Consider the following 24420-nt stretch of genomic DNA (forward strand, 5'->3'; position numbering starts at 1 on the left):
AGGCAATTACTCAAAAGCAGGCAGAACATGGAAAAACAGAAAGACCCAGGAGCAGCCAGCACTACAGTGTGAGGGAGACCTAACCTAGCAGGTTAGTGTCCACATGCAGGGTAGCAGACATTTTCCCCACATCACCCAAGCTTCCAGGACATCTAGCCCTACCGGTCTCCCAAACAGACAAGACAACTAGATAGGTTGATTGGCCCAGCAAGAAAGCCAGACTCCACTCTTACTCCTACCCAGCCTTCAAGGGCAAGCTCCCCACCTGCTTCCTCCAGGAAATCTCCCTGGATTCCACACAGGACCCAGCCTCCCTCATCAGAAGCTCCACCCTCTCTGACCAGCCTGCTCCTCAACTCCTGGCCTGGTCTCCTGTGGCCCTCCCTGGAGACTGAGCTCACTGAGAGCGGGGACACCTGGTGAAGCCCCACATGGAAGGGGCCCAGCAGGAGGTGTAGGAACCTAAACTTTCTCTGGGATGCAGGCCTTAGTGAACCCAGAATCCCTGCACACTCAGATGGGACATTGGGACAAGGCCCCTGAGCATTACTGAGCAGGCTGACCAGGAGGGCACCAGACTGGGATAGCACATGGGGCCCCCTCACGCCTGCCTAGGGAGACTGAGGCTTAGGACGCTCAGGTAAGGCTGTACCAGACACAACTAGAGTGGCTGCAGGGGAAACTCAGGCATCTCCTTAGTCTGCTTAAGGGAAGGCCTGAAGTAAGGGGCAGGGAGAGGCAGTCATAGTCTAGGATCAACTCCCTGCGGGGAGGAAGCACTTGGCTCCAGAGGAGCTTAAGATACAGGCTGTCACCACAATCCACAGCAGAATAGGTCAGGAGCCGAAGAGAATGGGAATACGAGGAGCACTCCACCTCTCGAGAGTTGGGGAGATTAATGGTGACAGCAGCAGCAACATCATCATCGTTGTACTCTTGAAGTACCTATTTTCCAGTCAAGGACACTAATGCTTAGAGAGGTTAATGACTTTGCTCAAGGACAGCTGGGACTCAAACCTGACTCTGACTCTAGGTATAAACTTTTAACCCCTCTTGCTCAGTTGCATCTTAGAGGAGCTGGCATCTGGTTTGGTCCAGAAGGCAGGCACAGTGCAGCTGTAGGATAGAGTGACTGTCACAGAGGCAGTAGGGCTGAGATGAGAGAAGACGACAAAGATTTGGCTAATCAGGAATGGCCACTTGGAGGGGCTGTAGTTATGCAGTGATCATGGGAACTTAGCCAGCTGGGAAACCAAAGAGATGAGCGAGATGCAGAAGGCAAGCAGTTCACTGAAGGCAGCCAGCGCTGCACTGGGGAGCCTCTCTGGAGACCCTGCATGCCGCTGACCTGCCAACAGTCGTGCTCACCGTCCTCCAGGAGAACCGGGCATGGCAGACATAGATAGCAGTCCTCTGAGGACCTGAGGCCAACACTGTTAGCACAGTGTAACTGCATGCATGGGACAGTAACAACAATCACCCAGTACAGGGGTCACAGGGCCTGGGGTGGGGAGGCAGCTTTCCTGTGTGAGCCCTTCTTTCCAGAAGCTGAATGAATTATTAAGGATGTTAGAGTTAGAAAGACCCTTCAAGTCCGCCCACTTTACAGATAACAACCATTGATTGGGAGCCCTGGTGGCGCAGTAGTTAAGAGCTTGGCTGCTAACCAAAAGATCAGCAGTTCAAATCTACCAGGCACTCCTTGAAAACCCTATGGGCTACTGTGTCCTAGAGAGTTGCTGAGTCGGAATCGACTCGATGGCAATGGGTTTTTTTGTTTTGTTTTTTTTTAACACCATTGATTGAGGACTCTCTGTGCCATGCCCTGGTGCTTAATGTGCATTATCTTGCCCAGTACTCACAACATCCCTGTGTGATAGGGACTCTGATTACCCCATTGCACAGGGTGAAGAGTCAAGAGATAACGGCCAGAACACAGATAACAAGCCAGAGCTCTTAGCCACTCTGGAGAGGGATGAGGGCCACCTAGGCCACTGCATGTGCCCAGCTGCCCTGTCCTGCGGGCACAGGGCTCTCTGTGTTTAAAAAACTCTTGCGTGTGCATCTGCTTATCTATTCCATTTTGTTACAAACAGATTTCTTAACTTGGAGACTAGAAAGCATTTTGGGTCCCCACCTGAAAACTTGAGGAAAGCCATTACCTCTGCTGTTTCTTCTTGGCAGTCTGCGTGGTCCCGAGTGACTGCAACCCCATGACCTGGTTTCTTCTTTAAGCTCTGGTTGCCTAGGAAATAGGATGGGCTTGTCAGCTACAGGTTTTCCTGGAAACAGATCCAGATTCCTGTTCACCCAACTGCAACCTTGATGGACAAGGCCAGGCACATTCTGGCAGAAGAATAGCCCGTACTAGACTAACAGTAGTGATGCAGGTATGATCCATATGGTTTTCATGGGCTGATTTCATTGGATGCATCTGACCCAAGCCATGGTCTTTTCAACCACTTCATATGCATGCAAAAGTTGGATAGTGAAAAAGGATGGCAGGAAAAGAGTTGATGTGTTCAAACTGTAGTGTTGATAAAGAATATTGAATATACTGAGAACTGCCAAAAGAACGAACAAATCAGTCTTAGAAGAAATCCAACCAGAATGTTCCTTGGAAGCATGGATGGCAAATCTTGGACTCACTTACTTTGGACACGTCATCAGGAAAGACCAATCTCTAGAAAAGGACATCATGTCTGGTAAAGTAGAAGGCCAACAAAAAATGAGGGGAACCCTCCGTGAGTTGGATTGCCAAAATAGTCACAACAGTGGACTCAGACATACCAAGGAGCATAAAGATGGCACAGGACCTGGCAGCATTTCCTTCTGTTATACATAAGGTTGCCATGAATCAGAGCCAACTCAGTAGCAACCAACAATATGTAGATGCAGGCACTGAGGTCTAAATCCTTTGATCCCTAACTTTCTCCCTCACCTGCAGGTTCTTAACCTTTAGTCCCTCTCTGTGAGCTCAGATGATAAAGTCAGTGCTGGCTGCTTGGAGAACAGTGGTTCTCAAAGTGTGGTCCCCAGGTTGCTGGACCAGAGAGTCGGGGTTGAGCCAGCAATCTGTTTGACAAGCCCCCTGTGATTCTGATGCAGGCTAAAGTTTGAGAACAAGTGTTGAAGAGAAACAGGGAAGAACATTCCCTCACTGAAAGTCACGCACGCTCCTTTAGGGGTCCAAGATAGAGGAACCAAGAGTTTTGGGAGAGGGTCTGTCAGAAAGCAATGGGCACAGGAAGGAGTGACGGGCACACTTTTGGGGACTCACAGTCAGCAAGAGCGAAGGGGCCAGGGCACACACTTTGTGTCTGCACCACACCACATTCCAACCGGTGTCGGCCTGACATCTGTGATGTTGAAGATATATAGTAACCTGTGGCTATTTGAGCAGCTAAAGAAGCCCTGCACCAGGGCCAGCTCCAGCAGGGCAGGGGGAAACACAGCAGGGGGTGGGACCTCGGCTAGCAGACCACACGAGATGGTGGCTCAGGGAAGTCTCACAGGCCCTCCCCTCAGCCAGGTCTTCCAACCAGTTCATTCTGATTCGAACCCCTGCTGAGAATTTGCATTTCCACCCCACATCACCCACCACCCCTTGCTCTGGAGTCAATTCTGACTCATAGCGACCCTATAGGACAGAGTAGAACTGCCCAATAGGGCTTCCAAGGAGCGGCTGGTGGATTTGAACTGCAGGCCTTTTAGTCAGCAGCTGGGCTCTTAACCACTGCGCCACCAGAGCCCCATTTCCACCCCAGGTATACTGAATCAGAGGCTACATTTTTAACAATCCCCAGGTGATTCTTATCTATAATAAATTTTGAGAACCACTGCTCTACTAGTTGTTCTCAGACTTGGGCCCTAACCAGCAGCATTAGCATCGCCTGGGAACTTGTTAGAAATGCAAATTCTCAGCAGGGGTTCGAACCTGACCAAACCTATTCAAAGCCCTGCCCTCAGCCCACCTTACTTGTGCAGGTGTGAGGCAGACAGACAGGAGGGTGCCCTCATTGAGGGGACTTGGAGCCAGTGGGGCATGGTCTTGGGCTTCACACTCAGGGAACACTGCTCCTCACAACCCCTCAGCCACTTTCCAGGTCAGGCCCACAGACAGCTCTGCTTGGTCCACCAGTCCCTGGAGCTCCCTTGGCCCAAGTGCAGGCCGTGTCCCTCTGTGGGCTGGGCCCCCGTCCTGCTGCAGCCACTGGACATGCCCCTCTCCTGCCCATCTGACCACTGGCTGCCTCCTTCTCGGGCTTTTCTCACCAGGGATGAAATTAATGGGGTCATTGTAACCTGATCAGTCCTTCTGGCAGCAGCTGTATTTACAGCAGAAAAATAAACATTCGTTCTTTGTGAGACACTTAAAATGGGCCCTTATTCCAGTGACCCTGTGACCCTGTGCCTGCACACAAAAGAGAACCTGGTCCCTCTTCTCAGGAGTAGGCCCAGGTGGAGGGAAGGCAGCCCTGCCACCCCACACACCCCTCAGTGGGTGTGAGTTAGGCTCCCTACGAGACTCACCTGTGCACACTCCCTTGGGGAGACGCCCACAAAGAAAGGAAGGCCAAGTTTACACCTCCAAGCAGTTCCTAAGGCCTGTCTTGTTCCAAGTTACCTGTCCCTTGTGCTGCTCACTGCTAGAAAAATATTCACGGCAACTGTGCCAGGTGTGGTAAGAAAAGCTTATTCCCAGACTGAGCTTTCTAATCCGAGAATGTAGATGAGTGTGAGGGGAAAGGCCTGCCACGTGGAGTCTCACCCCTGTCCTCTCCCTGCACTGCCCCTCACCCACCTGTTGGTCGCTCCACCCGATCTGGTGGAACACAGAGCTACCAGGATTTCCTCAGGAGGAAGCTGTGCGTGCCCTGCTCAGAACGTCTCTGAAGCTCTCTTCTCAGCCCGTGAGCCACCTTCCTCATTGTCAGTGTTCTGTGCACTGCCTGCTTGGTGGGTTCCCTGTGTGACTGAGGATAAGCAGCCTGTGTGTGAAGGAACCCTGACCCCGGTCCACTCCACTAGTCACGTGCTGGCTTCTCTGCGCAGGCTGGGGAACATGCCCTTTGCCCTCTAAGAATGAGCTGCATTTCTGAAGTATCCAGAAGTTACTAGGGGTCCATCTTCCAGCTGGGTGAAGCCATGTTTCATCAAAAATAAATCACAGGAATGGTTTTCAACTGTGGCTCTGAAATGCTGTGAGCTCTGACAACAGTGGAAGAAGTGTGGCTGTTCAAGGACCAGGGACACAAAACCCACAGACATGGTCTTCCCGTAAGAGGCCTAAGGTGATCTCCCAAAATGGTTCACTACTCACTTGACCCAAAAACCTGTACAAAATCATGTAAATCAAGAGGTTCAAATCTTCAGGTCTACTTTAAGAACGCTTGTGAAACTGCCCAGGCCATCAAGGGTATGCATATCTGAAAAGCCAACAAGTATCTGAAAAATGTCACTTTGCAGAAGCAATGTGTGCTGTTCCAACATTATAATGGTGGAGTCGGTGGGTGTGCCCAGCCCAAACAGTGGGATTGGACACAGGGTTGGTGGCCCAAAAAGAGTGCTGAACTTTTGCTACACATGCTTCAAAATGCAGAGAGTAATGCTGAACTTAAGGGCTTAGAAGTCGATTCTCTGGTCATTGAGCACATCCACAGGTGAACAAAGCCCCCAAGATGTTGAACTTATAGAGCTCATGGTCGGATTAACGTATGCATGAGCTCCCCCTGCCACACAGACATAATCCTTACTGAAAAGGAACAGATTGTTCCTAAACCAAGAGAGGAGATTGCACAGAAGAAAAAGATATTCGAGAAACAACTAAAGAAACAAAAACTTAGGGCTCAGGAGTAAATTCAGCTTAAAATAAAATGCAAAGAGAAGTTAAAAAAAAAAAAACACAAACTGTGGTGAGTGAGAAGTGCCACAGGAAACCCCACACCTCAGGCGTCTGAAGCCTTCTCCCCAGCAACAGTGGCCAGAGCTGTGGGGCAGGCCAGCACCTTGGTGACCGACTGTAGATCTGCTGAATAAACAAAAAAATCCCCACAAAAGCCGGCCCCAACCCCTCACCCTCAGTACCCTTAAGTGTGAAATGGGATCAGTAAGGGATTTAAGCCCAGGGCCTTGACTCCAAAACCCATGTTATTCGCATCAGACAGACAAGCTGCCATGCTGACAGCCACCCCTTCCCCCCATGGACTAGGAGCACCTCGGCACACAGGGAAAGGAGCATCAGTTTTCCTGTCCCAATTTCAGATTCTTGCTTAAGTTCTGAGCCCCTACCAACATGTGCTGTGTGACATTTACTTTAAATGGAAATGTACATGAACTGTAGTAAATTTGGCCTGGAGAACTGTATGACAGCCATTGAGATGAAGAGACGACTTGACCCAGAGTTTTCCTTTGTACCATGGCTCCCCAACGCCCTGGCCTTTGGGCTGGCACAGCTGGTGTGTATTGTGGGGTGGGTTCCTGGCTATCAGCCCCTGCACTCATGAAATCCGAAGGCCACTATGAAGGGTGAAACCCCTCCACTTTCATGGACGGAGGTCATTGCCTTCCTGGAGAGCCACCCCCTGGGGTGAGCCCCCAGGGAGTGTCTCAGCCTGGGCTGGGTGTCAGGCACCATGCTGGTGACGATGAGGTTGGAAAAAAATGTAGGAGCCAGTGCTGCCTTTGTGAGGCTTCAAGCACACCACACACCACAAAGCAGACCTCCTGTCTGCACACCTTTTGGAAAATTTCCTGGTGCTCCTCCTCTCTCTGAAGGCACATTCTCCCTCAGCTCATAGTTTTCTGCCCACTTGCCTATACCTGCACCTGGCAGGGACTGTTTTCTCTCACACCCATACTGAGCAGCCACAGGGCCCAATACAGCTTATGGAACGTGACCCAGCGTGAGGCCACTGCCACACAAAGGGCCTGGGTCGGGGGGTGACCCAGGGGGAAGGGTAGGTCCCACAGCCACCATGGCCCCCTCATTGCTGAGAGCTTGTGTTCTCTTTTCTGCAGGAATGGTTTTCCAAAGCAGACGGCAGCTCAGCTGATTCTGAAGGCCATCTCCAGTTACTTTGTCTCGACAATGGCCTCTTCAATCAAAACAGTGTATTTTGTGCTTTTCGACAGTGAGAGTATAGGCATCTACGTGCAGGAAATGGCCAAGCTGGATGCCAACTAGGCTGAGGAATTACAGAACCAGCCCACATTGCGTCCCCCGCCTCCAATTTGAAAGAAAGAAAAGAAGAAAAAAAAAAAAAAAAATCCCTTCACTCCTACTGGGAGGCGGGAGCCCTTTCATTTTCAATTTTGCTCATCTAGGGAAAATAAGGTTTGGGTTTTCAGTTTGTTTTTGATCTTCTAAAATGTTTTTACATTAGCACTGATAGTTGGCATTACTGTTGTTAAGCACTGTGTTCCAGACCGTGTCTGACTTTAGTGTAACCTAGGAGATTTTATAGTTTTATTTTAATGAAGCCCTGATTGGTGCAGAGCAGCGGGAAAAGCAGTGTCTTTCACATGTGGCAGAATCCGGGAAGCCCCATTTTGTAACTGTGTGTTGTGGTGCTTTATTGTACACCCAGTGGCATTCTTTTTACTATAATGTTCTTTTTTTTTTTTTTTTCTCAAGAGGAAAAGAAAAATCATGAATTTGCAACAAACCTAATTTTTTTGTTTACTTATCGTCTTAATGATGTATTTGAAAAGATTTAAAAGGCAGTACAGAACCTGTTGTCCTTAATTATATTTGCAATTTGGAATTTGTGTGAATTGATTTAGTAAAATGTTTAACTGTTATCGTGACTGGTGTGTTTCAAGTTATTGTGCCTATGAGTCCTAAGTCTGGGGGTGAGGGGCCTGGCTGGTGTCCACTGCAGCCTGGGTGAGTGGTGTTATCTTCAGTCCGGTAGTGGTTTGTAGAAGGAGTTCATGAAAAGTCTCCCCTTCCATCCTTGTAGCACTTGGGCAAGTGTGTTATCCCCACTTCACAGATGAGGTAGTGGATGTGCCCAAACCCACACAGGTGGCAAGTGGCAGAGCTGGTACTCCAGTCCAGGGCTTCCGACTCTGAGCCCAGCTCTCTCCTACCACCCCTGCTCCTGACAGTATCTCTGGCCCATGGCTGGGTCTGGGTGCCCCTGGACTACTTGCCAGAAGAAGCTGGAGAGGCCTTGAACCCTCTGCTGGGGCTCTGTTGGGCCTTTTGTCCCTGCAGGTCAGAAAAGAGGGGTGCCAGGAGCTTTCCAAGGGCAAGCTGCCACCATCCAGTTCTCCAGGATGTGCTGCCAGCTTTTACATGCCTTCTCACAGCCGAGGGTGTTTAGGGGTCTCGTTTATTTAGAAAGATCCCAGATGGACCAGAGTAGCTAAAATACGTTAGTAAAACAGACACTTCTTGCTTCAAAGGGCACTTTTGCCTTAATCTAAATTTGCCTAAAATGCACAGAAGACTGCTTCCATCTCTTTAAAAAGCAGACTAACCAGGAAGAAATAGCAGTACCCTGCTTATCGTGGATGAATGTATGAGATCGTTTTCCCTTTCTGTACTATGTCTAATGAAATAGAAATAGAAGATACTGAACCATCACGTGACCGATCTCTGTCACCAAAAGGCAAAATGCTTGTAACTCAAACCTGACAGATAACTTCCAAATTTCTTCTAAATATAAGATGTTATTAAGACTTAAATTTCTTTTTCCAAGATCTTTGCTGGATTTAGATTATGAATTCCTATTTCTTGATTAGAGTTTGACCAAAAAAAGAGAAAAGGTTTAGCATTGTCTTTTCAAGAAGATGTATCTTACAATGATAATACTGCATATATGACATCTGCAGACTCCCAAGAGCATTGTCTACAGCTAGGATCTGCAGTGACCCAAAGAAGGGGATGAGAAATAAACAGTGACTGTCAGTGAAAATGAGCCCCGGTGGCGCAGTGGTTAAGAGCTCAGTGGCTAATCAAAAGGTCAGCAGTTTGAATCCACCAGCTGCTCCTTGGAAGCCCTATGGGGCAGTTCTACTCAGTGCTTTAGGGTCTCTATGAGTTGGAATTGACTCAAGGCAACGTGTTTGTTTTTTTTCATCAGTGAAAATGAGGGAAGACTTCAGTGAGGTGGCTGACACGATAGCACAACAGTGGACTCAAACATATCAAAGATCATGGAGATGGCGCAGGACTGAACAATGCTTTTTCTGTTATAATGAGGTCACTAAAGGTCAGAGCCGACTTGATGGCAACTAACAACAGCATTGCTAATTGTAATACCGATTATTTCCTGTGAGCCACACTGTGTTTAGTCCTTTATGGGCATCATTTTGCTTTATTCTTGCAGTAATCCTATAGGACAGGCTCTGCTATTAGGTCCATCTTACAGCTGAGAACACTGAGGTTGGGAGAAGTTAAGTAACTTGCCTATCTATGGTCACACTTCTAATACGTGACCAGATTGAAACCCAGAGGTACTGATCACTGACATAGGGTATCTGTTGGCATCCTTTAATCTTAAAAACCGAGACTCTATTTGACCTGATGGTATTTCTAATTCGGAGACAGAAGCACAGATGAAAATATAAATGAAAACAAGGTTTAAGTGGCGTCGCAATGAATCCTATTTCCTTAACTTTGGAGAAGGAACACCACGGAACCAAATTCTGTATTTTTGCAAAGATCCTCCACTAGATGTCACTGAAAGGATTGGGAAGAAAACAGAGAAAAGGGCAGCCAGTTTCTGGTCTTCTTGTGATTGCGCAAAAGAATAAACTGCATTTGTCAGGGTTTGCATGAATTATTTACCATAATCACCTAAATGTTTCTAAACTTTCAATAATCCAAAGTGCATCGTGCCCTGAGTTGTGGGCTCATTGAAGAAATACTTTTCAATGAAACTGAAGGAAAAGGAGCCAACAAACGGCCTGGCATTCCCATCATCTCGAAACCACCCAGCTAGTTTTTAAAACTGGGATCAGAAACTGTTCTCTGATGTCAGCCTCATGTTTAGAGGGGGATAAAAATGCTCATTACTTTAAAAAGTTGGTGCAACTGCAAGGAACCTCTTGCAACGCACACGTGCCTCTATTCAAAAGACAAGTTTGCAATTGGTAAAATTTACCAGAAATAGAATTATTTTGTGAGGGGGAAAAATCCTGCAGTTCTAGAGAGGTGAGTGGTATTCCCCAGGCCTTCCCTTCCCTGTAAACTGTGTCGGAGCCAGATTTGAAGCGAGTGCTACGGAGCAGAGCCACCTCATTACCCACTGTCACTGTGTCCAAGTTCTCCCCACCCCCCCCCACCAGGTCCATGCAACCCTGGAATGGACAGGGGCACTAGGGAGACAAAGCCCCTTCCCACTTATTTCTGAGGAAACAATCCTTGCTCTCAGCAGCAGGGCTCTGCCCTGAATTATCCAGATGATTTCATCAGCTCTCCACCATGAGCCTCTTTAAATGACTATCTGAGAACTAACACAACTCCGTGGCTCCAACTGGGACTAAAGTAACAGTAATAACTGCAAAGCATGTGTGTGTTCCTGCGCACATGTGCACACACACACACTGGTCCTCTGCATACATCATTTCATTTACTTCTCATGGCAACCTCATGACGTAAGTAATACCTTTCCTGTGTTACAGATGAGGGAAACAGAGAAGTGAAGCATATTCCCCAAGGTCACACAGCTATGAATTGTGGAGCTGGGATTTGAGCCTAGCTCTGTCTGACTCTACAACCAGAGCTCTCCCCACTCTGCCAGAGCTGGGCCCTCCTTTGGAATCCACCCAACATTCTGTTCCCCAGTTGGGAAGTGCTTCTTGCCTGTTCACAGACAGGTCCCGTGTGGCCAGCCCTGGGGGAATAAACAGAAGCTGTTGGTGATAAACAAATAGAAATGTGTATTTAAGGCAATCTAGTGGCCAACAAGGATTCACTGAGTGCTCACAATGAATGACACTTCAGGTTGGGTGCCTCTGACAAAAGCAGGGGAGGCGTTGCCTCTGCCCAGTGGAACGGTGACCCACAGAGAAGTGCCTGCTAAACAGGCTTGGGGCTCAGAAGACGGAAATCTGCTCACTGGCTCAGAGGACTCAGGGAGGGTTTCTTAGAGCAGATAACCTGCAGCTGGACTTTGTAGCAGGGATTGGAATCTTCTAGGCCAAAAGAACAAGGTGATAGGTGGCAAGATGGCAGATAGGCTGTTCCCCCAGCCCCAGCGGGAGGGGTGGTTGTTACCCATGCCCCCTCTACTAAGAACCCCCCAGGACAGAGCCACTTCAGCCTTGGCCTCTGCTCCCAGCCCCTGCCCCCAGCATTTGGAGCTATCCATCCACGGATTTGTTTATTTGACAGAATTCTTCCCTCACATTCAGGGTCAGGTGGCTGTATTTGGTCACAGCTGCAGTTAGCCCTGACAGAAAAACTGGCTTATACTAAGGCAAAAAGAGAGCCAGAGATGGGCAGTCATCTCCCTCTCTCATCAGTCACGTCACTCCCCTCCCGTCGCACAGCCACATGCGCACACCCACACACACATGCACAATCCCAGGGTGCCCATGGCTGTTGGCGCTCCCCAGTGCCAGCCTTTCTCAGGAGGGTGGAAGGCTCAAGGGAGCCAGTCAGTGCTGGGCAGGCCCCTCTCTTGCTTCTATTTGTCACTGGACCTGTGTCATCAGGCACCTAAGTGGTCCAGCTTCCCTCTCATCAGAAGCAGCGATGTGTGTGGGAGGGTGAGGAGTGCTTGGCTGATTTTTTCATTAGCAACTGTGATGTTTAATTTTCCCTGCTAGGCGCCACCGGCCAGCGTTATCTTGGGAGCTGGCCTTGGTGCCGCCTTAGAGCAATCCACCTGAAGGCGCTGGGGAGGGAGGAGGGTCCTGGGGCCACTCCCAGCAGAGAAGAAAGGGAAACGCTCAATGGCAAGGGTGAGGCCACCTTTTCTTTGGGTTTTCTTCTGTTTATAACTGAGCCTGTTGTATTTGCTTTTGGAGGCCCTGATATCAAAATAATATCACGTGACCCTCCTGACAGGCAAGGCAATAAAACTGCCCATTAATCCCCAGCCCCCATCACCGGCCCCTCCATGCTGCTTGGCAAAGGTGTGTAAATAGATTGGCCTTTCCCTGACCCCTAAAGCCCAACCCAGCCTGGCTGCTTTGTCAAACTCAGAGAATGAGTGTCTCAGAAATTCTCCCCATAGAAAGCACTTTCCTTCTCACTCCCTCATCCCACACCAGCACAACCGCCCCCATACACACTCATCCACCCCCCCACACACTTGTACACACACACTATTGCACACACCCACACTTGCACGCTCACACACATTCTCACACGTGTGGACACTCACTCGCATACACACGCTGGCACACACACCACTCACACACATGCACACTCACATATTCACACACACATTCACTCACCCACAGTCACATCAGGAAACTCCAGAGACCCTCTGTGTCCGCAGAGCACAGAACTGAGAGACATGTAGAGAAACATCCTGAGACCCTGAGCAGAAACAAGCCAGGACTCTGTCTCTTGCAAAATATAACTGGAATTTCTCTGTGAAGTGGCCCACCCTGGCCCATTTGACCCTGTGAGATGACGAGAACTGGGTGTGGATCATCTGCTCATAGCCACCTTGAGAGTGTTTAGACACCCCCCAGGGTCTGCCAGGAGCTAGGCACCCTCAGCAGAAGCAGCAGTCACAGTGCCATGAGGACAGAGTTCACGTGTCTGTGAGGATGTCCCCAAAACACACGTGTCAGGTAATGTGCTCACTGCGGAATAAGCCCTCTGATTGCCCCTGTGGGCAGAGGAGAAAATGGCCCAATGTCACAAGTTCAAGGTCACTGCCTCAGCTTTAGGTTGATGGCCACACTTTAGGAAGGGCAGAAAGCTCAGTGGGTCCAAGAACGACACCCTCTAAATCTTCTTGTCTCCAAAGCTCTGAAACCAGAGTGACATCACAGCATGGAATAACCGGAGGCCTGAAGCGCTCCGGTGGCAGCAGGGCCCCACCAGTCCCTTCCCACCCTGAGCCCTTGGGCAGGTGGCTTTGACCCAAACTATGTCGTTGTGATGTCACCTCCCCAGCCCCACCCAGCCTTCCCATGGATGAGCCTGGATTCCTCTGAAACAGGCGATGGCGCCTCCCTTGCTGACTACCACACCGCGGGCCCAGGTCGGGACCCAGGCGCAAGCCTCTTGACCCAGGCACCTGTGCACTCCCCTTGCCAGGCTGTCTGGGAAACCTGATATTTCTGTACCTTCAAACGACAAGGCTTCCTAAGCTTAAGAGAATAAATTAAAGTTGAGTTCAAGTAGGCTCAGCTGTGGTGGATGGGCAAATTGATTTGCTTCCCATCTGGGAGATTAAATTCCACTGCCCAAAAATGGCAGCGGGGTAATGAGCTGTCAGTCAAACGGTGCAGAGCCACGGCCGGACGCATAATTGAAACCTGGCAGCTCCTCATTAGGTCCCACAAAGGTCCTGGCTACAGACTCCCACCTTGAGGAGGTCCCCCGAGGCCCAGGAGAGAATGTCCTTGGACCTACCGGTGCATTGTTCCGCAGGGAAACACACACCTTGGACAAGGGCTGGGTTAATCTCAAGGAACTTCCACTCAACCCAAAGTGCTTATAATATATTCGTCAACAGCCATTGACAGCCTCTCCAGGATTTAATTATGGCAAATCCAAACAATGGGAAGGATGGTAACAATTTCCACTGAGATTACACCCAAGGGACATTACTTCCCAGGGGCCCGAGTGCCGAAACCCTCCTGTGCCTCCTCAGGCATTTCCCCAGTTACCCCAGGGCTTCTTAAAGGGCAGCACCCCCAAAACCATCACCCCACCCCACTCAGCCCTTTACAGCATACAAAACACATGCACATACACGGTCAGGTTCAATCCCCCCACACCCTGGGCTGACGGATCCAGTGTCTGCATTTTAGAGACAAGGCCCACAGACGTTCGGAAGCTGCCTTCAAACATCTAAATGGGCCTAGGAATGGAGAGAGGCTGGCCACTCCTCCAGCCTACCCTCACACCCCAACCCCAGCACTCTCCCCACCGTGCTCTGTTATGGGCCACTTAGATCTTGCTCTCAGGCCTCTGCACGTGCCTCAGCCTAGAACGCACCACTGCCTCTCATATCTGTAACCCTGCTCAGTCCTGCAGGTCTCTCCTCTTAGACATCCCCTCTGCCTCCTCCAGGAAGCATTCGCTTACCCCACGGCCTGGGCTTAGTGCTCTGTCAGTGAGCCCTGCACCCCCACCAGTCGCAGCAGTCTGCATACTGGACGCTTGTCGTATGCTTATGAGGCTGTCTTCTCCATCATGCAGTGAACGCTACTCATCCATACTCATTCCCTGAACCCTCTAGCCAAGTCCTATACTAGGCCTCAGGGTCACAGAGGTGAGCAAGATGAAGGAGACCCTGCCCTCTGTGAGCAGGAGCTGGGCTGCCCCTCGGTGCCTCGCCCAGACGGCACAGGCCCAGTAGGGGCTCTCCCATGGTAGCTGCCTGAATCTTTAGTCAGGCTCAGCCTGCCAGGGCCTCAAAGACCAGTCACCAGGCAGAGTGCCTGACTCAGAGAAGGCAGGTGGAAGGTTGAGGGGAACATGGGTTCCTCCTCATGCCCACCCCAAAGACGTTCCTGACCCTCCAGCCCTTGAAATCAGCCCAGGGGTAGCTGAGAGCCTCCCACCACCACAAGGCACATGGTGGCTTTAGAGAAGCCTGACGTTGGCACTAGGCCCCAGCTCAGCATCCTCTTGCCACACCCACTAACCACAGCCTAATCACATGGCATCTGGTGCTTCCACTTTCCCTGGCTCCTAACTTGAAAAGTGAGTGACATGGGACCTTTCTGGCTAGATGCTAAATCCACGTTATCAATAAACAGGGGAAGCATTGGCACTAGTTTGCAGGAGAGACTATGAGCTAATGCAGAGGTCCTGTCTGCAGGCCAGTGAGCTTGGGTGTATAAATTTTACAGACACAAGTATTGGCCACAGGGCATGTGTCCTTGGTGGGTCACTAGCAGCATGTCCTGGTGACCCTACACACACCTGAGTCAGGAAGCTTCTCCTCACAGCCCCGGAGATGGAAGGACCAGGTCCTACTTCCAGCTCAGTCCAAGGCCCTAAGCCTGGGTCCTGGCACTGGCAGACTCCTACACAGGTAAAGGTAGGATTCTGATCACAATCACAGGCCCAGTGGACCTGTGGGTCTCCAACAATCCCCTGACAGGCCATGTGCTGCTCCCTGACACCCAGAGGCAGAATAACCATGGCGGCAGGGCCTTCAAGATCCCATAGTGAGACTCAGAGGTATCTGCCACTTCCTTTCTCAGGTGGAAAACAGCAGAACAACACAGCCAGGGGTGTGCCCACACACTGAGAATAGCAGTGGTGTGAGCACTGTTAATAGACTAAGGAGTGCCTGCATGTATTATTCCATCAAATCCTCCTACAACCCTGCAAAGTGGACGGTATCCCTGTATTCCAGGTGAGGGAGCTGGGATCAGAGAGGTGAAGAAACTTGCCCAGGCCATTCAGCAGGAACTCGGCCAAACCGGGATTCAAAACTGTGAATGGGTAACTCTGAAACCCATGCTCTCATTCACTCTGGAATGCTGCTTCCAAATGACTTTCAGAGGTATGTAATCCCATTTTACAGATAAGGAGAAATGAGAAGAGGAGAGGATCAGCACCTCGTTCAAGGCCACAGTGCTAATAAGTGGAGGTGGCCAGGCCTGCATACCTTGGGGCCCCCAGGGTTCATGCTTCCTCCTGGGCCTCCTGGGTAGAGACCAGGCCTCCAGCAAAGCCTTAACAGACACAGAACCTGCCGGAGCTCTGCTCCTACACAGGTCGGGATCCTGGCCGGGGCCTTCCAGTAATTAGTGGGCTCTCGTTAAGACCCAGTCGCGCCATTCTCGGGCCAGGGCTTGTTTTTGTTCCCATGCATAGGCCCTAAGACCAGGCGCACGTGCACAGCCTCATAAATCCAGCCGGCGTCACTCATTACAAAGTTCCGCTTCACATCTCCGCCAGCCCCAGCCCAAGCGGCTTCGCTGGGCAGGCGGGCCTCTCTGCAGCCGGGCTCGGCTGCCCCTGCCCTGAGCCGCCTGCCCGCAGACTCAGACATGAGCTCATCCAGCGCATGGCGTGTGAGGAAGTGGCCAGGCGGCGCACTCTGCAGCCAGGGGACAATGTGCCTATTAAGGCCTGTCGGCCCCCTGCCACCCCACCCTGCCCTGCCCCACCGAGGCAGGACCACACCACTCTCAGCCCTACCCAAACTCGGGAGGAACATGCTTCTTGAAGCCAAATCATGTGGCCCCACTAAGTGGCCAGTCCACTCAGTGAGTGGCTACAGGAAGTCAAAGCAAGGCAGGGTGGATTTGGGGGATGGGAGAGGTGGGCTCAGAGACAGACAGCTGCTGAGTACCATCCTGCCTGCCCAGTGGACTAGCAACTCCCTGTGGGATCTTGGACAGTCTCAGCCTCAATTCCCACAGCTATTAAGTGGAAGCCACTCCCCACACTGCTGCTGTAGTGTCTGAGCACCATCAGGAGCAGATGACAGGACAGAGGGTCGGGTGTCCCATATTTGGGGCAGCACTGTAGAGGTGGCAGACAGAGAGAGGCGCCTCTGTGCTCTGGCTTCTTCAGTACAAAGCATGGCAGTCCTTTTATTTATGTGGTCTGAGGAACTGGTAGGGGCATGAAGAGGTCGGCACCCCACTGTGTGATCTTGAGGCGAGACACCTCATCTCTCCTGGGCGTGGTTTCCTCTTCCACAAAATAGAGTCGGCAGCATGATGTCGGTCACAAATGCTTAATAAAAACTAGTCGCCATGGACTTGATTCTGACTCATGGTGACCCCATGTGTGTCAGAGCAGAACTGTGCTCCATAGAGTTTTTAATGGCTGATTTTTCAGAAGAATCATCAGGACTTTCTTCCGAGGTGCCTGTGGGTTGACTTGAACCTTCAACCTTTCAGTTAGTAGCTGAGCATGCTAACCACTTGCACCACCCAGGGATACCAAATGCTTAATAAAGGTAAACTATTAATTTCTTTGGCTCTAATTCCCATATAGATTAGAAGCCAGGTACCTGCCATGGCTAAAATCCAAACTCTGGCTATGGTCAGTGTTTGAGAGTAGCCAGCTCACCTCCATATGGGCCAAGCTCAAGGGAACAAAGTGGTTATCAATACCATGTGCCATGAGGGCCCAGCCATGATTGTATGTGGCTGACCATGCTGGAGTCATCTGCAAGTTCTTTTCCATCAGGTGCTGTCTTGGCTAAGAAAGGGAACCTTCCAGATCTGTGCTACCTAACACAATAGCCGCCAGCCACATGTGGCTATTTAAGCTAAAATTTAGCTCCTCAGTTGCACTAGCCATATTTCAAGGTCTCAGTAGCCACATATGGCTAGTGGCTACCATATTGGATGGCACTGATTATAGAACAACTCTAGCATGGCAGAAAGTTGTATTGGGCAACTCTGTTCTAGAGAGTCCATGGAGGCCTTCAGAGAAACAGCCCAAGCTTTTCATGCTATTTGAATCAGAGCAAGAAGCAAAAACCATGGCCAAGGCATTTCGCTGAGCAAATGATTATATGTTGTCAATAATGACAAATGCAGTGATACTCATGATGGTGGAAGCAATGATACCCATGTATCAAACATTTCCAGGTTCCAGGCACTGTTCTGAGTACCTCGCATTCATGATTACATTTAATTCTCCCCGAAGTACTTTACGGTAGTAACATATCTCCATTTTACAGATAACAAAACAGAGAGGCTTACATTCAAGTAGGTGAGGGGAAAGAGTGGCAAAACCAGCCTCGTCTGACTTCAAAGCAGGCCTGCCCCTCAGGTGCAGGACCCGCCTGACCTTTCCCTGTGTTTTGAATAGATTCACACCCAGAGAGATGATTGTTCTTTCCAGAAGGTGCCCATGTTTCCCTTCCTGCCTTTCATTTAGCTTTGAAGATTTCCTCCTCTCAGGAAAGCTCAGACTTGTTTGAACATGGGCGCAGTGTCTCTCAAGTCCTTGGTGGCTGAGTAGAAATTCCTGCACAGACCTGCAAGGGGGCTACTCCCAGCCAGTGGGGCTACCCGGGCCCCATCAAACGCCCCAGCTCCCTTCTGGGAATTGCTCACTGCCATGCTCCAGGCTGACCCGGGGCAGGCACCATGGGGGGGATGATGGACTGAGGCCTCAGTGGTGTCAAACCCCTTCAGGGAGCATGGCCGTCTGTAAGGGTCAGGTCTGCTCGAAGCCATAGCCGTGGCGCACACCGAGGCACAGAGAGCAGGGCAGGTGGCTGTGGCCAGGCTCTCAGAGTGAGCCCAGAACCTCATTCATACACCCAGCATTAGTTATCCCATGAGCAAATGAGTGCCAAGCACAGGACTGGAGGCTAGTTCACCTCGCCAGCCCTTCTGGCCTTCTCCAGGCCTGATCCTCTGGGCCACAAGAGGCCTAGCCCACCATCCCCAAGCCCTCTCTCTCATGACAACCTTGAGAGGCTGGCAGGCAAGGCAGGAACTGATTCCCAACTCAACAGATGGGGAAGCCGAGGCTTAAGGAACAAATGTGGTTTCCAATAGCCTGCAAACTGCCCCCTGGGGCCGCCCACAAGGTTCATCTTCTACTTACTAGTCACCCTTTAAAAGGAGTACAAGGAGTACAACGTACAAGGTGGGCTCTGGGGCTCAGCGGGCCAAACAAGGACACCAGAGACTGCCCCTTCAGCATCCTCTGCTCTCCATCCTGGGCCTCCCATCCTCTCCCCACACCCACAGGCCACACAGGACCCAAGTCACCAGGAAGGATGATTGTTGAGCTTACTTGGCGTGAGTACGGGGCACTTAGGACATGGTCTTTCGTACAGATACCTGCTTGTTCAGAAATCCTGGGATCCCAGGCACGTCACAGGGACAGGGAAATATGCCCAGGCTAGAGGAACTCTCTCATTTACCATTCACAGCCCAGAGGGCCATGCAGGTCAGCCAGCCTTCACCACAGACTCACCAGACCCAGGCTGCAGGCCTCAGGCAGCCCCACAGCCAGAGCCCTCTGCCCGCTGGCATGACTCGACCTCGGTCCTGTAGGCCAAACCAAGGCTCCAAGGCTCCAAGGCTCCAAGGCTCCAAGGCGAGGAACATCTTAACAGGCTTACACCTCAGTGCTGAAGGCAGAGGAAAGGACTGCGCCCTCCCCAAAGCCTGATCCTACATTTGTCCCGCTGAAGCCCTAGGACTCCAGTTTAAGAGACTTTTTGTAGACTCCCATAAAGGAGAAAGTGAACTTTTAACATGTTTGCACTACGCTAAGTCAACACACAGAAAAGGGACAAGAGCTGAGCTTTCTCTGCCCAGATGCATCCAGCCAGGGCTGGAGAGCAGCATCGGTGCCATCCTGGCTCCTGTGGGCATTCCGAGGCCGTTCCCTCCTGGCTCGTGGGCCTGGAGCACAGCCCCCAATTAACGGGTGTCGGTCCACCAGGGCCACAAGTGGACACTAATGAAGCCGGAAAGCCTCCCCCAGGCCAGGCTAATGGGTGGCTCCTGCCCTCAGCCGAGACGGCCCCCCAGATGCATAGTTTTCATGGGAAGATTTAGAGGAGGGGAAACGAGGAAGCTGTAAAGTTTTACTAGGAATTCTCAACCATCCCTCCTTTGGCCCCGACACTCATGTTGCCCTTCATTTTTAAGAGAGCTTCCTTTCAGCTTTGAACTTACCCTTTAAATGTAACCAACCCCATGCCTGCCTCCAGGATCCAGATCCGGGCTCCAATGCCCAAGGTGCTTGCCGTCTGCCCAGGAAGAAGGGGAAGAGAATGCTAGAGGCTCCCCAGAGGGCATCCTACTGCCCAACCTCACCTGGAACAACCTCCAAGGACAACCATCCGCCTGTGATCACATCAAGGCCATGGGTGTAGGGTTTGATGCCTGAGACCTGGCTCACTCCTTAGGGCTGAGGTGCAGACATGGTGCCCAGCTCTCTCTGTAGTCATTCATTTTTACTGAGCACCCACCATGTGCAAGGCCCAGACTAATAATGCTAACATCAGCCACCACTGATTAGGCCTTAGCAGGCATTAACTCAATAGTTAAGAAAGTGGACATACGAGTCAGTTTCTGGGTTTGAGTCCCAGCTCTGCTGCTTACTAGCTGTGTGATCCTGGGTGAGTCACTTAGCTTCTCTGTCTATAATTTATGTATAAAATAGGAACAATAATCACCCCCAACACACATGCAAACACACATACCCCATGAGGTTGTTGTGAAGATTAGATGAGATGATACTTGTGCTCGGCATATAGTAGGTACTCAGTAAACGGTAATTTAGAGCCTAACAACTCTGGGAGAAGATATTATACAGTTTTTGAGAATGGGGAATGAGGCTTAGGAGGTTAAATGACTTACCGAAGGTTTCACAGTGAGTAAGAGATAGAACTGGATTTGAATCCCAGCTCTCCCAAACTCCAAAGCCCACAACCTTAAGCACAAAACACTCCAGGCTTGGTATGAAAAGCAGGCGCCCCAAATAAATGAGAAAGACTTAGTGTCAACAGGATAGAAATTTGCAGTCAGCAATTTTTTAAAGGAATTATTTTAATTTCGGCATCACTAAGTTTCCTGATTTGTAGTTTACCTTATTTTTATGCCTTCTGTTTGCCAACCTTGCCCTCCCCCCACCCCACAAGGTATTTTCATAAGCGAGCTATGCTAATTTTTTACAGAAACATGTAAAAAAATTGGCATAGTGGGTGTTTATAAAAACCTCAGGAGGTGAGGGCGTGGTTGGCAAACAAATGTAGAAGGCCTGCATTATTTACGTAAAAATACGGTAGTGTTCCTATTTTGAGTTAAGCACTGCTGATGGTGGGGGTGGAGGGCAAGTGGTGGTATCAAAATGTTTTTAATGCTTAGGAGAGTCAGTCTACTGCATAGGGTCAAATTTTTTTTGCTGCAAAGATCAAACCCTTATTCTTTGGCCAGTAATCTGTGGTATCCCGGCCCGTGGAGACTGGGCCCATGGAAGCTCTCAGGCTGCATATGCACTCAGGGAGGGGTGGGGTGGGGAGAGGCCATAGGCAGCAGCCAAGGCTGCCTGGTGTCTTCCTCCAAGAGCTGGCATCTCTGTTTCACATTTTGGTCTAGAATTCTCTGGGAAATTGACATCTCTTTGCAAATTCCAAGGACTGTCTGCTGACTACTTTTGTGGAATTCTTACTTTCTAGGAGAATTTTTTTTGAATCATTCATGAACTGTTTTCTCCGTGTTCTTGAATGGATTAAGAACTCCTTGATGTAAAGTTATGCCAATGTTCCAGCCTGGAATCCCTTAGTGATACACGTCAGAAGTGAGTGGACCCGTGGAGAACATCTGGGTAGCAGATGGGGAAACTGAGGCCCAGGGTGCAGAAAGGACTTGCTCAACAGCCAGACCAGGCTGATGTCAATGCCAAGAAGGTAAATCTCATTGTCTCTGTCCTTCTGTCTTAGTCCATCTGACTTTCTGTTTTTGCCTTATCCTGTTTGACAGCAGCCTTGCAATGCACAAATCTCCCGGTAATTGTTTGTGTGAAATTCCTCTTTGGAGAAAGAGTTGATTTGTTTTTCTAAGTTGTTAAAAAGGTCTAGGGATGTGAGGATCAATCCGGTTCTGGGAGGAGGGCCACAGTCAGGAAAGGCTAGAGTGTACATGGAAGAATCCCGGGGCCTTAAAAAACAATAAAACACCAAAGCTGACCGCCCCTACCATCCCACCCCTTATCCATCACCTCTATCTGATTGTCTTTCTCAACAAAGTCAGTTGCCAGTCACAGAGCTCTCTTCTTTAAGCTGTGATGAAGATGTTGGTTTAGAATGCTCTCTCTCTGAGTACCACCAAAGCCAAAAGGTATTTTCAAAAAAAGCTCATAGATCCCACCACTGTTTTGACTTTATATACAGGCATGAAAGTGGAGTGAATTCTCCTTGCTGTTCCCTGACATCACTCGTAGCCCGTCTTTTGGTTGGCATTCAGCTTCTGAGAACTTCAGCTCTCCAGAGCACAGCTGTAGAGCCAGAAATAGTTTAAGAAATGCAGCTGAACAGAGAGAAATAGTTGTCACAAAGTTCATAATTATGATTCCATAGGACAGAAGTGACACCATCCCTTGTCAGCAAGCCGAAGATTATCTATCTCTCAGTTACTTGGCACCACCTCTGTTCACTCCTGATCTGCTGTTAGTTGTAACTCCAGAATAAACAAAGTCTGAGAGGATGGAGGATGCGAAAAAAGACACACCAGCAAAAGTGTCAGCTAATAACAAGGGAGGAGACAGGAAATTCATACAAAAGAACTATAAAGGAACAGTAGTCTGGAGACATTTCACGTATGACAACAGGGAACAGGGAGGGAAGATCTCTAGCAAGAACCAGGGACCAGGCTTCTACTCATGGTCTCATTTAACCAAAGCTCCCAATGTTGGTCTCAGTATGTGCTGGTCTCAGTGTTTATGTTAGTTTCCTATCTCTGCTATAACATATTACCATAAACTTAGTGGCTTAAAATAATACAAATTTATTATCTTACAGTTGTGGAGGCCAGAAGTCCTAAAAATCAAGTTATCCCAGCAGGGCTGCGTTCCTTCTGGAGGCTCTAGGGGAGAATCCCAATTCCTTGCCTTTTCCAGCTTCTAGGGGCTGCCCGCATTCCTTGGGTCATGGCCCCTCCCTCCATCTTTAAAGCTAGCAGCGTAGCGTCTTCCCATCTCTCTCACTCAGCTTCCACTGTCACATCTCTGCTCAGACTCTGACACTCCTTCTCCCTCATAGAAGGATGCTTGTGATTACACTGGGCCAACTCAGATAACCCAGGATAATCTCCTCATCTCAAGATTCTTAACTTAATCACATCTGCAAAGACCCTTTTGCCTTGTAAGGTAGCATATTCACAGTTTTGGTGATTAGAACATGGACAACTTTGGGGACTTTATTCTACCTACCAGTGTCCTCATAGACCCTTGAGGCATAAGTGCCCCTCACACCACCAGAAACAGAGATCGATAAATGGTCGTCTTCACGAGAGAGTTCAATGGTATTTCTGTGTTCTGTTCACCGAGGGGGACGGAAATCATGTAAATAATGCAGTGCTTTCCCTACAAGTGCTCATTACCCCCATGTCATCCACTCTGGGGTGCAGCGTCCCCTGCCCTACTGGATGAATGTGACTGTGAGGGCATTTGTCAGCCAGAGAGTACAAAGCTCTCCTATGGTTGGACCAGCCCCAGGTCCAAGCACGTCCTCCCCGCTTGCTGAGATTAGGACTCCGGCTGTCTGCCACTTAATCCCTATCTCCCTACACCAGGCTGCCAAGACGATTCACATCTTTCATAGCCCCCAGGACAAAACTCTCAATGTCAGTTCTGGCCACTTCTTTTTTGAGTCAGTTCTTTATACTGCAGTTCCATGGCAGGGGTGAAATACGGGTGATGCAGAGCTAGAAATAGGGAGCGGGGCTCTGGGCTCTCTCACCCGCAGCAACCAGGGCAGCCCATGTGTTGGTGTTGTACATTGGGCTCCCCACAGAAGACAGACAAGTATGCTGGTGAGAACCTGGGATCCAGATTCCACGTGCCCGGGTTTGAATCCTACTTCTGCCACTGTGCATCTGAGTGCCCTTGGGGAACGGACTTGAACTATCTGGGCTGTGTTTCCTCATGCTCTGTTAACATTCCCCCAAACCCGCTCCCGCCAGAGCTGTTGTAAGGACTAGATAAGGAGTGGGAGGAGCCCAGAGCAATTAGAGGCGGACAGTCGGCCTGCAGTATCATGAACTTCGTGGTTCTTGTTTTGTTTTTTAAATAACAACATTTTGGCATAGGCCTGTCTCACAGCACATACTTATTTAATATTAGCCATTTCACTTGAACAAGCTTGTTCCTTTTCATGTTACGGTGCCCTGCCTGGATGACCGGTGGCATGGGTGGCCCAAGAGGCCTGACAGGGCTGTCTGGAAAGTGGGCGGGGGAGGCACAGATACCTGCAAAGCGTCAGTCTTGACCAGATGTGGATACCCTCCTTCTGCTCCTCGATGCCAGGTGTCTGCAGCTTCCTCACAATCTGCACTGAAAGTGGGGGGTGGGGGACAGGCATGCCTGGCCCGGCTGCACAGAGACCGAGAGAGGGATGTGTGTCCTCACCACCTGCCCTCTGGGGCTCCTCACTGCTGTTCTCCACTGTGCTCCTTAGGTGCCCAAACGAGGGTGACCATTCCTGACCATCAGATCAAGCAGCCGCTCTGATGACACATCCCTGCCTGGGATGATGGGCTTCTCTGCATAGGAACCTCAGGTCCAAAGGACGTGCTCTGCTCCCGGCTTTCTTGGTGGTATGAGGTTCC

General features: G+C 50.1%; 1 protein-coding gene and 1 pseudogene across 5 annotated transcripts in view; both read left to right on the forward strand.

Moving 5' to 3' along the window:
* The window catches only part of LOC101346422 (core histone macro-H2A.1), a 73007-nt gene extending 65377 nt beyond the window's left edge, over nt 1-7630 (forward strand). For all 5 annotated transcript variants that reach the window (XR_002825361.1, XM_004384703.2, XM_004384704.2 and 2 more), the window contains exon 9: nt 7021-7630. Coding sequence is in view for 4 of the 5 variants with exons in the window: in XM_004384703.2 (XP_004384760.1) it covers nt 7021-7186 (166 nt within the window). In the remaining variant the exon portion in view is untranslated. The remainder of the gene's footprint in view (nt 1-7020) is intronic.
* LOC111822073 (60S ribosomal protein L17 pseudogene) lies at nt 4089-5910 on the forward strand (annotated as a pseudogene).
* Nucleotides 7631-24420: the final 16790 nt, after the last annotated feature.

This window comes from Trichechus manatus, unplaced genomic scaffold, assembly GCF_000243295.1.
Source record: "Trichechus manatus latirostris isolate Lorelei unplaced genomic scaffold, TriManLat1.0 scaffold00127, whole genome shotgun sequence".
In the NCBI taxonomy this organism is placed as follows: domain Eukaryota; kingdom Metazoa; phylum Chordata; class Mammalia; order Sirenia; family Trichechidae; genus Trichechus; species Trichechus manatus.